Source organism: Sorex araneus, chromosome 10 (genome assembly GCF_027595985.1).
Source record: "Sorex araneus isolate mSorAra2 chromosome 10, mSorAra2.pri, whole genome shotgun sequence".
Lineage (NCBI taxonomy): Eukaryota > Metazoa > Chordata > Mammalia > Eulipotyphla > Soricidae > Sorex > Sorex araneus.
The window spans coordinates 61158025-61171001 of NC_073311.1; the positions used below are offsets into that span (position 1 = coordinate 61158025).

General features: G+C 45.4%; 1 protein-coding gene across 1 annotated transcript in view; it reads right to left on the reverse strand.

Annotated features, from left to right (window-relative positions):
• Window positions 1–12977, reverse strand: part of ABCC9 (ATP binding cassette subfamily C member 9) — a 137911-nt gene that overhangs the window by 91342 nt on the left and 33592 nt on the right. Inside the window, exons 12-13 of the mRNA XM_004611277.2 lie at window positions 5966–6006; window positions 4569–4711 (exon numbers count right to left, since the gene is read on the reverse strand). Of these exons, the coding sequence (XP_004611334.2) occupies window positions 4569–4711; window positions 5966–6006 (184 nt within the window). The remainder of the gene's footprint in view (window positions 1–4568; window positions 4712–5965; window positions 6007–12977) is intronic.

Sequence of the window (12977 nt, forward strand, 5' to 3'; positions counted from 1 at the left end):
CATAAATTCCTTTGGGAGGTACTAGAGAAAAAAGACACCATACTCCAAGAAAGTAAGGGATTCATCTTCCCATTTTTTTTCCTTTGGCAAATAACATCTTTTGACAGAGATACTGCACAGTATATCAAATACCAGAAACCTCCATTCCAATTATTTATAAAGTATACAATATACCAATTTATGCTTTACTCCAGCAAAACAAAACACGTAATGATTTCCTTAGAGATAAAGCAAAGTGAAAGAACAAGGTAGGTCTCCTCAAAAACCTCTCTTATTCAAGTATTTGAATATCTTAAGGAATGGCATTCTCTTTTTTTTTTTGCAAATGCAGACTAGAACACATCAGAATCAAATACTGCAAATCTCCCACCAGAACCTGGAACCGGCTGATTTCTCCCATCTTCTAGGGTCCAGGCACTCCTACATCATGGACTGCCAAGGCCATTTGGGTCAGTAAGCTAAGCTGTACTTCTAAAAGATTTTACTACAGCAGAGGAATTTACAAGGCCTGGGTTTCCCTGCATTAGGGCTTAAGTCTCTTATGTGCATAGAGGGTCCACACGGCATGCCTCCCGTTCTAACCCAAGTTTCTGAACCCATTGAAAGGCACCCCGGGATAAAAAACAACAACTTCTGACTCCATAGTTCCAAGGAGGAGGTATCATCCTCAGCTGACCAAAGTCTCTGGTTATAAACAAGCTGCTCAGCTTGAGGTGGGCCAACTGGCCTCCAAGACTAATCACAGGGTCCCAGGGAGAGAGGAAGTGCCAAGCCCAGTCATCGGTGGGTGACACTCACTGGCGTTCCCAGGACCAGCACATGGCGGGGGAAAGGTCCTGCTACCTCTGTTGACCAGCCGTCACGGCGGGGTCCAGAGATCAGCTACTGCAACTCCCTCTAGAGAAGCACGTATTGTGAGTCTGTTCTGTTGGGGAAGTCTGGAGCCCAGCCCTGGGAAAAGACTGGTCTCTATCAAACAGGCAAACGATGCTCCCTGGGGGAGCAGGAGAGGCAGTGGGATGCAGACAGATATACACAGGAGATTCCCCCCATCCCCCATCAACACACACACACACACACACACACACTCTCTCTTGCCTAGGGTTCACTACAGCAGCATTGCTTTACATGGGCCCGGGGCATCCCGAAGCGGTGGGTTTCGATGTGTTCTTTAAATCCACTCCTCGAGTGTTTGGGATGCTTGGTAATTTCTGAATTATCCTTGATTAAATCGTCCATTGCTTTCTGTCTCCCCTTGGAACCCAAAGTTAAATTTTCTAATTAATAGGGCAGCCATGAGAGAGACAGCTAGTAAATGAAGCAAATGAAAATAAAGACCAAAATAGCCGGGTTTGGCCATTTATCAATTTTATTGTTTGGAGTGGCTTCCCTTCCAGAGCACGGCCTAATTTGGAAGTGGCGCTACAAAACTCGGCCCAGGGTCTGGACGAAACTTTCAGAGGCAGAACAATACGGAGAACAGAGAGAGGAGGGCTTGGGCCTGACCTCCGGGCTTTAATTATTTCAGAGTGACTCACTGAGGGCACAATTTAGGGAGCAGAATGGAAATCACTTGACATCTGGCACCATTGTGACAATCAGAAACTATCGTAGGATCATGTACATGCATTTTAGTGTTGTTTGGGTTTAAGCCATGGTGTGTATGGGTGTGTGTGTTGTGTGTTGTGTTTATTCCTTCCCTTCCCTTTGCTGTGTTTTTTTTTTGCGTGCATGCACGTGTGCACACACACACACACACACACACACACACGGTTGTGGTGCTCTCAGAGGGTCATATATTTTATTTTTGCTTTTTGGGTCACACCCAGCGATGATGCTCAGGGGTTACTCCTGGCTCTGCACTCAGGAATTACTCCCAGCAGTGCTTGGGGGACTATCTGGGATGACGGGGATTGAACCAGGGTCGACCGCATGCAAGGCAAACGCCCTCCCCACTGTATATTGCTCCAGCCCTCACATATTTTTAGATGTGGTGCTTGCACGAGGTTCTAATTGCAGAGCTTAGTAGGGTGCATACACTTGGTCACGTGCACACACACTCTCGGTTGTGGTGTGCCAGAGATGCTAGACTTTGTGAGAGCTCCAGGGTTCCTGAAGAGTAGAGATTGCATGGGGCTCCTGCAAGATTCAAATCCACATACTCATGGGTCTTATTCTTACAAGAGAGAAACTCTGCTTCTCCCCTACCCCTGGGCCCTGGCCCTTAGCCACCGCTTAGCCATTACAAACCACTGCTGGCAAGTCTGCGTTTTCTCTGGAACGGACTAGCTTTCTCGGAGACTGAAGAAACACTGACGGAATTATCTTCCCTGTAAGAGCCCTTGCAAGTGACAGGTTACACTGTTGCCACAGGCAACACTGTGTTTCACATAGTTAGGGAGTCAGTTTAACAGCAATGATTTATGGCGTCTGCGTTTCTTACAATCTCCCAACTGAACATCCTGGCATTATTCTCAAAGTCCACATATAAATATAACAGTGGCTGAATATAAAACTGCTGAGGTCTTGCAAGGTTTATAGCAGCCGATAGCGAAGCTTTACTCTGCCTCGATTGCAATAAGGTCGACGCTACAGAAGAACAATTCTTGGTAAATGTAAAGTGGTCAATGTAGCTTGCTATCACATTTATGCAATACGAATAAACATGGATGGAAATTGGTCATCGTCATATTGCATCTATTTTTCTAATTGCATATCGTGGGGAAACTATGGCTGGTTAGAAATACAAAACAGTTCACTTACAAGGGGGAAAAAAAGTGGGTAAGCTTTTACAAAGTTTTTCCATTTGCAAAGACAATGGGCATGAATTTTTATTTTTCTCAGATTACACTAAAATTTAAAAGTAAATGTTGGTTGATGTGAACAGCCTGTCCTGGGTACAAATATACAGTGGCATCGGTTTGACAGATAATGTGGCCATGATCATCACAAATAATGTGAAGCATTTGGAACTTCTCGGCGGGAGGGATTGCTGAGTCACAAAGCACAACCCCGGCCCGTGCAAAGTACTGAATTCAATTCCCAACACATACACCACACTCCAACACTCCCGATGGGAATCCCAGCAGCCTCCAGTGGTACTGGGCTCAAAAACACCTCCTCATAGACCCAAGTGCTCAACTATCAGGCAGGCATGGCCTGGCAAAGCATCTCTGGGAATGCCCTCCTACAACCTTCCCCAGGGGTTAACTGTTCTGCACTGTAGCACTGTAGCACTGTCATCCTGTTGTCCATCGATTTGCTTGACCGGGCACCAGTAACGTTACTTGTTGTTACTGTGTTTGGCATATCAAATATGCCATGGATAGCTTGCTAGAGAGAGTATCCCGTGCAGGCGGGATACTCTCATTAGCTTTCCGGGCCCTCTAAGAGGGATGGAGGAATCGAACCCGGTCGGCTGCATGCAAGGCAAACGCCCAGTATATACTTTCTGATCTACAATTTTTTCAGTAGAAAAATATATTCATTGAGGACCTTAAACGTTTACATTTTATTAAACTAGAATTCTCACTTCTGGACATTTGACTCAAATAAAAATCAGGAGAAAAGCTTAAAGACAAGCAAAGATGTTTACATTGATGTTGCTTATATGGCTCAAATAGGAGAAAACAAAAGCATTCAAATGTCAAAAAAAAAAGACATCATTAAATTGGGTCCTTTCCACAGATCAGCCCACAACAAGAGGGGTCTAGATTAATAAAGGATAAGGTGAATAAGGAATAAAAGCTACATAAGCTCAAGAGTTTGATCTTAGAAGAGTAACTTACCTATAAAACCAGCAACTGAAAATCGACACACCAAAATTGCAAGTGATTTCAATATGTTTTTTGGGTACTTTTTAAAATTTATTCTCATCTTGACCTTCGGGATGACCTTGGGAAGGGAGTCGGACCAAATTTCTGCCCTACCAAATCCCTGGCAGCTTCATTTGAGCCCAAGAGCTACGGCCATACCCCGGCTGACCTGCCCAGTTAAGTCTTCTAGATTTTCTGGAACACACTGTATTTGCATTGGTGGTGTACGACATCTTCAAACTTCTCAATACTAACATCCCAGCAGAAGCACACCAGACCGGATGGGGTGTAACACCAATCCCAGCTAACCAAAACATCCACGTGGAAGGCTGGTAATGTTCAGCAGCAGCTTAGCAAACCCCCAGGCAAGGACTTGGCAAGTCCCTGGGGTGAGATCCAACAATTCTCACGAATTTACCTTTACTGAAGTATGTTTTGCTTGTTCCATTAGCCATTTACTGGCTCACAAGCAATATAAAATAAATTATTGTGAGCTTGCTATGTCAGCAAATTGGAGGAGGGTGTTAGAAAATCAGAGACCATGGTGGAGGGGAGGGGACAGTGGGGGGGTGAGATTGGTGTAGGAATATCGAGTGCCTGTAACAAATTATCACGGACAACTCTGTAATCCACAGTGTCTAAGTAAAGTGTGTGGGGGGCTGGGGGGCTGGGGGCTGTGGGGGCAGTACTCCCAGGAGCAAACGCATCCCGTTATTACTCAAGCAGCAGAGCGTTGGGGACCCACGCGCTTACCTTATGATGGCCTTGACGGCGAATCTGACCACCGTGGAGAGCAGGAACAGCGGGGTGACCAGGATGTGGAAGAGCGACAGCGACGCAAAGGCCTCCGCAGGCTTCAGGTTGTTTCCGCTGGCGTAGGCGTGAGTCACGAACGTCTGCAGGGACGGGACTTCCTTAGAGAGAGCCGGGGGGGCCTGTCCCAGGGCTGACACTGAGTCTGACACCGCTGACAAGCACCCTGAGGCTACTGGTGCGCCTTCACTGGGGACACCCGCTCGCCCCAGCGACTCCTGGAAAGGGCTTGGCTTCTGATCCAGGGCGCGGCGGTGCCTACGCTGGCTGGGCAGGAAACGTGGGTTCCCACTGGGGGGTCCTTCCAAAGCTGCCAGCACGGCATCCAAAGGCAGACGCTTTCCATGCCTAGCAGAGAATTCAGAGTGCCAGCTCCTCTCCCAGGCTCACGGGGACTCTTCCCGATGCTCCCAAACACCACTGGTGCTGTGCCACCCTGCCCGCACAGCGTTGGTGACTCGCGGGCACCTTCGCAATTCACAGAGCCCCCTGGAGACTTCCTAGCTTCCTTTTTCGACTTGTTCAGCCTCTTGGAAACTTTCTCGCTCCCACCACCCACTAGGCGCCCTCAGAATTCTTCTAGATGACTCCATCCCTGTCACTCTCTTACCCAAACGTTTCTAAAAGTCCTGTACATGGTGTGACCTGGGAAGCAGGCGACAGAGAACAGACCTGGTGAGTTCTCAAATATAATTAATTTGCTCCCATGACCTATGTGATTACATCTGGGATCTTGTTTTTTTTTTGCTGTTGTTGTTATTGTTGTTGGGGTGTACAACTGTCAGTGTTTGGGGGCTACTCCCACATCAGTGCTCAGGAATTGTTCCTAGCAGAGCTCAGGAGGTCATGTAGCATGAGGGATCAAACCCTGAGCCTCCTACATGCAAAACACGCATAGCCGATCTTGGAGCTATTCTCCCTGGGCCTGGGGATGTTTTAAATGGTCATGATTAGGTGTTGCCTTTTGAGCTCTAGTAGAGAAAATTTAGAGAAGCTATTGAATACCATAACACAAAGCATAAGTCCTTACATAAAAGCGTTTTGGGATCAAAAATCCACAGCACCATAACTGGAAATTGCTGGATTGAAGTGATTGCAGTGGAGGCAATAAAAAGACAACCAGCAGAAAAAAAAAAAAAGGTAATAAAGACTACTCATCTTCCACTGCTAATCCGGGGCCCTGGGGGTTTGCAGATGTAGAAACGTCGACCACAGTGGTTACAGGTGTACAAAGGATGAAGGATGCTGATAGCGACCACCCACCCACACATTCTGGCTCCCAAGTTTTTCTAAACACGACTTAGTTCCGCTAGTCAAAGCAATAAAGGATATCTTACGGCAAGAACGGCTGCAATGGGAATAGCTGCGTTCATGAAGACTGTGGAAAGAAATCAAAGACATTAGTTTCATTGAGCTGGGAAATGTCTGCAGTAACTTTAATTCATCATCTATTATTACTTTAACTTTCTGTGAAGACAGGAAGGAGCAAGTGCACTAAATAACATTTTGTCTGGAATCCATACACACTTCTGGTTGGTATTTGCTTGTTCGCAGTTGTCTGAGCTCCCACACATTAGTCTTCACCAGAAAATGTTTTCCTTCCTTGAAAATTTATTTTTATGAAATGCTACTAACATCAAAATAATCATGTAATGATGTAAAGTATTCAAATTTAATAAATGGGCTCTCAAGAACATTTACAGTCTGTACTTACGTTAACTAACCTAATTAGACATAGGAAAACTGGATTATGACCAACATTTTTTGCAGATTAAAAACAAGAATTTGACATTACTCAAGCTCTCTCCTCTGCAGCGATATTTTCACTTACCGGTCTTTCATTTCACAACACTGATGCCATATCCCCACCTCTCTGCTCTAAACAGACTACACCCCCAACCAATGAGCTGGAATAACTAAAACTGGGAGAATTCAAATTTTAGCTTAAATATTAGCATTTGGAAGTCAGAGTGAAAACAAAAGCCAAGCTGATGATTGGTAGCTCTATTTTCACAGCCATACATTTTTAGGGACTGAAATCCCAAAGACTGAGTGAACTGTTGGTAACAGCTGGCAGGGCACACACTGTAACTGAATCTGCTCGACAGCTGGGAGAAAATCCATCCATATCAGCGCGGCCACAGAATCAGCCCGTGCTTCTGCAGGTCTGGACGGAGCTCATTTACCAGGGCCCAGTGACTGGACTGTTCTGAGAATCCAAACTTTGATCTGAGCTTCAAAATATCACAAATGAGGAACCACACTTCTCTCTTCATCTTCTTTCTTTAATAATCCCACTTGTTTATTCTTTTTTGAATAGAATCACCGTGAGATCTACAGCTACGAAGTGGTTCATGATCGAGTCTCAGTCATACAACGTTCCAAAAACTTCACCAGTATACATTTCCCACCACCAATGTCCCCAACTTCTCTGTTGTCTGCAGACCCTCTCCCCACCTCGCCTCTGCAGCCTGACTCTACAGCACTTTTCTTTTCTCTCTCTTCTCCTTCTTCTCTGTCTCTCCCTGTCTCTGACTCTCTCTCGCTCTCTCACTCTCTCTGTCTTTCTCTTTCTGTCTCTGTCTCTGTCTCTCTGTCTCTCTCGCTCTCTCACACTCTCTTTCTCTTTCTGTCTATGTCTCTGTCTCTCTGTCTCTCTCTCTCTGTCTCTCTCTCTCTCTCTGTCTCTCTCTCTCTCTCTCTCTCTCTTACTTTCCTAAAAGGCACTATGGTTTGCAATACTGTTACTGGAAAGGTATCATGCATATAACTTTACTTCCTTTAAGCATTCAGTTTATGTCTAGAGCGATCATTTCCAATAATCATTGTCATAGTGGTTCCTTCTCTGTCCTAACTATGCTCCCCTCCCCCTTGATGGCGAGCTTCCTACCATGAACTAGATCTTCTGGCTTTGTTTCTATTGTCTTCGGGTTTTGTTTTTTTTTTTTTTTAACATATCCCACAAATGAATGTAATCATTGTTTGTCCCTCTTCCTCTGCCTGATTTCACTCTGCAACTCTTCATCTTCTTTCTTTGACTGATCACCCAGATTTCTAAGAGTGTTTCATTCATTTCCTTTCATCTTGATGAAGGAAAGATGCGTTTTGCACTCTACACCTTTAAGTAAGTTGCCTCCACTTGAGAAAGAGTAAGAACTGCTGTCCCATCAGAAACCATTTAGAGCCGCACCTTGGGAAGGGGTGGCCTGGAGGAACAGTCCCCTGCGCATGGAAAACCCAGCACAAAATGGCCCCAAATACTTAGGTTGCACCTTGATCTGGAGCGATTGGTTTCCAGACCCCACTTCCCTATCTGCTTTACCCTCGGATACCGAAACCAGTGGCTGTAAGAGTCCCTGGTAATTACCCCCCCCCTCACCCACCACCCATGAATCCTACTAAGTGGATTCGATAGCCACAGACTCATCTCGACTCTGGTCAACCCACGTTGGCTGAACCGTGAAGGAGGTGCCTGTGTTTATGGAGGGCCATCTGCAGTCACTGAAAAGACAACTGCTGCTAGTGAACTTTCTCGGTTAACAACACCCGTGTTCCAGACGGAGGAGGTGCAGCCTGCACACCTTCTCCAGATGGAGCCCTGGCGACACTGAGCAGCATCTAACACGGCTCCGGCTTGCAGGACTGGGACACATCCGAGCCTGGGAGGGGGGGGCACTGGAGTGGGGCAGCGCCAGCCCAAACTCCAAGTGGTCCTGGCCACCGGAAGTCACGTCCTCGACCCACCCTCGGCGCCATCTTGCCACATTCAACAGAGAAGAGGCCAGGCATTCTGGTGAGCAATGCGGCCGGAGAAATGCTCCGGACCCAAAACCGGACCAGCAACACCGGGGATCCAGACGGAGGAGGTGCAGCCACAACACCTTCTCCAGATGGAGCCCTGGCGACACTGAGCAGCAACTAACACGGCTCTGGCTTGCGGGACTGGGACACATCCGAGCCGCGCTACCTTTTCTAAAATCTGAAAACATACAATCTTTTAATGGAAAACCAATTATCAAATGCTTCCTTAGTAGGGCTGTCTTTCTTGGGGGGAAACTCCAACAACAATAGTGAGTTTTGTTTTGCAATATGGAACCTAATCAAGGTAAAGAGAAAATGAAGTGAAATTCATCAGTTATACAGTTGGGGGTGGGGGGCGGGGGGGTATACTGGGAATTTTGGTGGTGGAATATGGGCACTGGTGAAGGGGTGGTGTTTGAATATTACGTAACTGAGACATAAACCTGAGAACTCTGTAACTTTCCACATGGTGATAAAATAAAAATTTAAAAATTAAAAAAAAAAGAAATAAAAAGTAAAGAAATAAAAAAATAAAAAATTTCAAAAAAAAAAAAAAAACACCCGTGTTGTTCAGGAGACCCGTGTCTAGCAGCTGCACTGCCCCAGCGACAGGAAACAGGGACTCTTTCTGTTTTATTGTAACTACAGTCCCAGGGAACTCAGGGGGACTCAGCTCAGTCAGGTAACCTGCTCCTCAGACTGTGCCCACCGCCTCTTCACTCTGACGCTACTCAACCGTCCTCAACTACTGAAGCATCACTTGTATCACTTGTCATCCTGTTGATCTTTGATTTGCTTGAGCGGGTGCCAGTAATGTCTCCATTTGTCCCTGTCGCATGCTAGTGCAGCCCAATGATATCTGCTCACTCCAGGAACAGAAAGAGCCTCAAATCATTCATTTAGGGTTTTGATGAAGAAGTCTGACCATCTCGTTGGTGGGCGGCCACGCAGTCTTTTGACATCCCGTGGAATCCAGTCGGTAACAGCTTTAGTCCAGCGGTCGTCTCTGAATCGCATTACATGACCGGCCCATCTGATTTTTGATGGTTTGGCAAATGAGACAGGGTCCCTGATTCTCGACCATCGATGGAGGTCAGAACTCCGGATTCCTTCTCTCACTTGAGTGAGACGTGATACTCCTAGCATAGCTCTTTGGATTCCTCTTTGGGATACCCAAATAGCGTTCTCATCCTGTTTGCGTAGGGCCCAGGTCTCTGAGGCGTATGTTAGTGCAGGAAGAACGGTGGAATCTAGCAGCTTCAAACGGAGGAGGAGCACACAACATTCCCAAGGAGGAGGCCCAGAGCAGGATCAACATCCAGATTGCTCTGGTCAAACAGTTTTATGTTCTTTCCACTTCTTCACATAAAAGGTTGTCAAAGAGAGACTCATAAAATTGTCCTTTGTTTGTTTGCTTTGCCTTTCACCAATGAATTGAATCCATAAGCAGCACATTACCAATTGGCAATGGAGACTAGGGAACTGTTTAACAGACTTTACGTTCCTCCAGATAGCATCTCAATTGGAAGGAATACAGATCGACACAAGGAGGGACGGGTCCTTAGTTCAACTGACAATTGGGTTGTTGAATTTTGCTTTTAAATGTTTGTGAACCATTGGTGTTTGTTTGTGAAACCTTTATGTTTCTTGTGCTTTTCTAATCACTTTACAAACTATATCTTACTTAATTACACAGATTTCAGATGAAGAAATTGAGACTCCCTCTCCCCGAAATCGGATCAGGATCATAGCCAGTTTGTGCCTGACACAAGACTTTTTTTTTTTTTTAATTAGTGAATGACCATGAAGGTACAGTAACAGATTTAAACATTTTTCATACTTGTGTTTCCCTCATACAATGTTCGAGCACCCCTCCCTCTACCAGTGTCCATTCTCCACCACCAGTGAACCCAGTATCTCTCCCACCTCCCAACCCCCTCCCCCCCACCCCCGCCTCAGTGGCAGGGCATTCCCGTTTGTTCTCTCTCTCTCCTTTTGGGTGTTGTGGTCCGCAATAGGGATATTGAGTGGCCATCATGTTCAATCTATAGTCTACTTTCAGCACGCATCTCCCCTCCCGAGCGGGTCCTCCAACCAGAGCTTACTTGGTGTTCCCTTCCCTGTCTGAACTGCCTTTCCCCCAGCATGTGGGGCCAGCATTGACAGAGGATTTCACTCCAGGTCAGCTCGCCCTCTAAGACCCAACATGACCACAACGTGATAACGTTTACTTCCTTTGGTCCTTTCATCGAGCTCAACAAATCCTAGTGTTGGTCAAGTTTTATTAACAGCTTCTAAGTTGTGGTTTTTCTGTCTTGCTCTTGTCTTATACCATATCTGTGAGAATTATTATCATAACACCAACTTTTAGCTCAGGAAACTTATGGAATGTTATTGAACATGAGACCATTTGCCAGGGGCTTGAAGCACTTGACAGGGGGCCTGGACCAGGTCAATAATTCAATCAACATTGATAACATTTTTTTTCACCCTTGACTAATTTAACATGGTAGATACTCTTATTTGCTAGAGTGGGCACCAGTAACGTCTACATTGTGAGACTTGTTACTGCTTTTGGCATATCGAATATGCCACAGGTAGCTTGCCAGGCTCTGTCGTGCAGGCAGGATACTCTCAGTAGCTTGCCAGGCTCTCCGAGAGGGGCTGAAGAATCGAACCCAGGTCCGCCACGTGTAAGGTGAACGCCCTACCGCTGTGCTATCGCCAGTTACTGGTGCCCGCTCAAACAAATCAATGAGCAATGGGATGACAGTGACGGTGACAGATAATATTATTATACATGAACCAGCTTTGAATACATGAGGAACTTGGTGAAAGTTGCTCCGTAATGAAGGGGAATGAAGGGGTTGGACCATAATGATTTGGGCCGGGTAGCCGGCTCACATGGTGGAAGCTCCGAAAGCTCTACGAGCACTGCACTTAACCAAACCAAAACCCTTGAAAGTGGTTTAACTTGAACTTAGCACCATTGTCCGGGAATTTCTCCTGCTTATCACACACAATTAAGAACTTTTAACTTTGTGACTTCCTCCGTTTTTCCCCTTGTATGACTGTTTCTCTCTTTTCTCCTTTTTCCAACCTAGGGGCCAGAGCAATAATCCAGTAAGGAGGGCATTTGCCTTGCACACAACCAATCGGGGTTCAATCCCCAGCATCCCATATGGCCCTTTAAGCCCACCAGGAAAGATTACTGAGCTCAAAGCCAATAAGCTCTGAACACTTGGTATTGCCTGAAAATAAACAAAAAGAAAGACTACACACACACACACACACACACACACACACACACACACACACAGCCATCAGATAACAATTATCTGATATTACTATTAAATTAGATTAATTTAATTTTTTTTTGCTTTTTGGGTCACACCCAGCAATGTTCAGGGCTTTGCACTCAGGAATCACTCCTGGCAGTACTCAGGGGACCATGTGGGATGCTGGGAATCAACCCGGGTTGGCTGCATGCAAGGCAAACGCCCTACCTGCTGTACTATTGCTCCAGCCACTAAAATTAATTTAATTTTAGCATCACTATCATGATTACTGACTACACGTTTTCTCCCAATGAGATTTTGAATTCAGTCCTAGGACTGCCTTCTGGGCACTACCATCTTATAGCACTGTTAAATGAGTAAATGGAGATCAGTTATTCTTCCTTCTGACATTTGAACGCTGTATTAACACTGTGCACAGCTGGAAGATGAATCTTCTTGCATTCACCTCTAAAATACTGATCATTCAGACTGGCATAAATGAGTGACATAAACTAAATATTTTCTCAAAAGCTTTTTCACAGAGAAGTGTGTATAGTCTCTTATAACCAACATAGTTCAGAATCAAGAGGAAACACTATATAAATCTACAAAAGCCTCAGACATCCGGGAACAACAGAGATGAGCCAAGCTGACACACAAATCAAATCAAATATTAGCAGGAGCGGTTTGGCTAAGTTTTCAAAAATTATATAAACATGAACTCATGATTCTTGAGAACACACTGTCACAGTCTGAGGAAAAAATTCTTTTAAACACAATTGTGGTTTTTTTTAAGTGAGTATTGAAGACACAAGTACTTTGGTAATTTCATTTGTTGTATGATGGTGCTGGGAATAGAAGCCAGGGTCTTACACAGGCACAGCAGATGCCCTACTGCTCAGCCTCACCCCTGTCCAACAAGTGCTCTAGATTGAAAAGTTCTTTAAAATGTTTTCATCTTTTCTAACAGCTGCATAGTATTCCATTGTGTAGATGTACCAAAATTTCTTTAACCAGTCATCTGTTTTTGGGCACTTTGGACTGAAAAGTGAATTTCATATGAACATCATTTGCCTTCGTTCACCTGGAGATATCAATCATTCCTTTTGGTTTTACAAAGTGGCATTTCAAGTACAAAAGAAAATAGAGGGGCTGGAGCAATAGCACAGCGGGTCAGGCATTTGCCTTGCCATGCAGGTTCAATTCCCAGCATCCCATACGGTCCCCTGAGCACCGCCAGGGGTAATTCCTGAGTGCAGAGCCAGGAGTG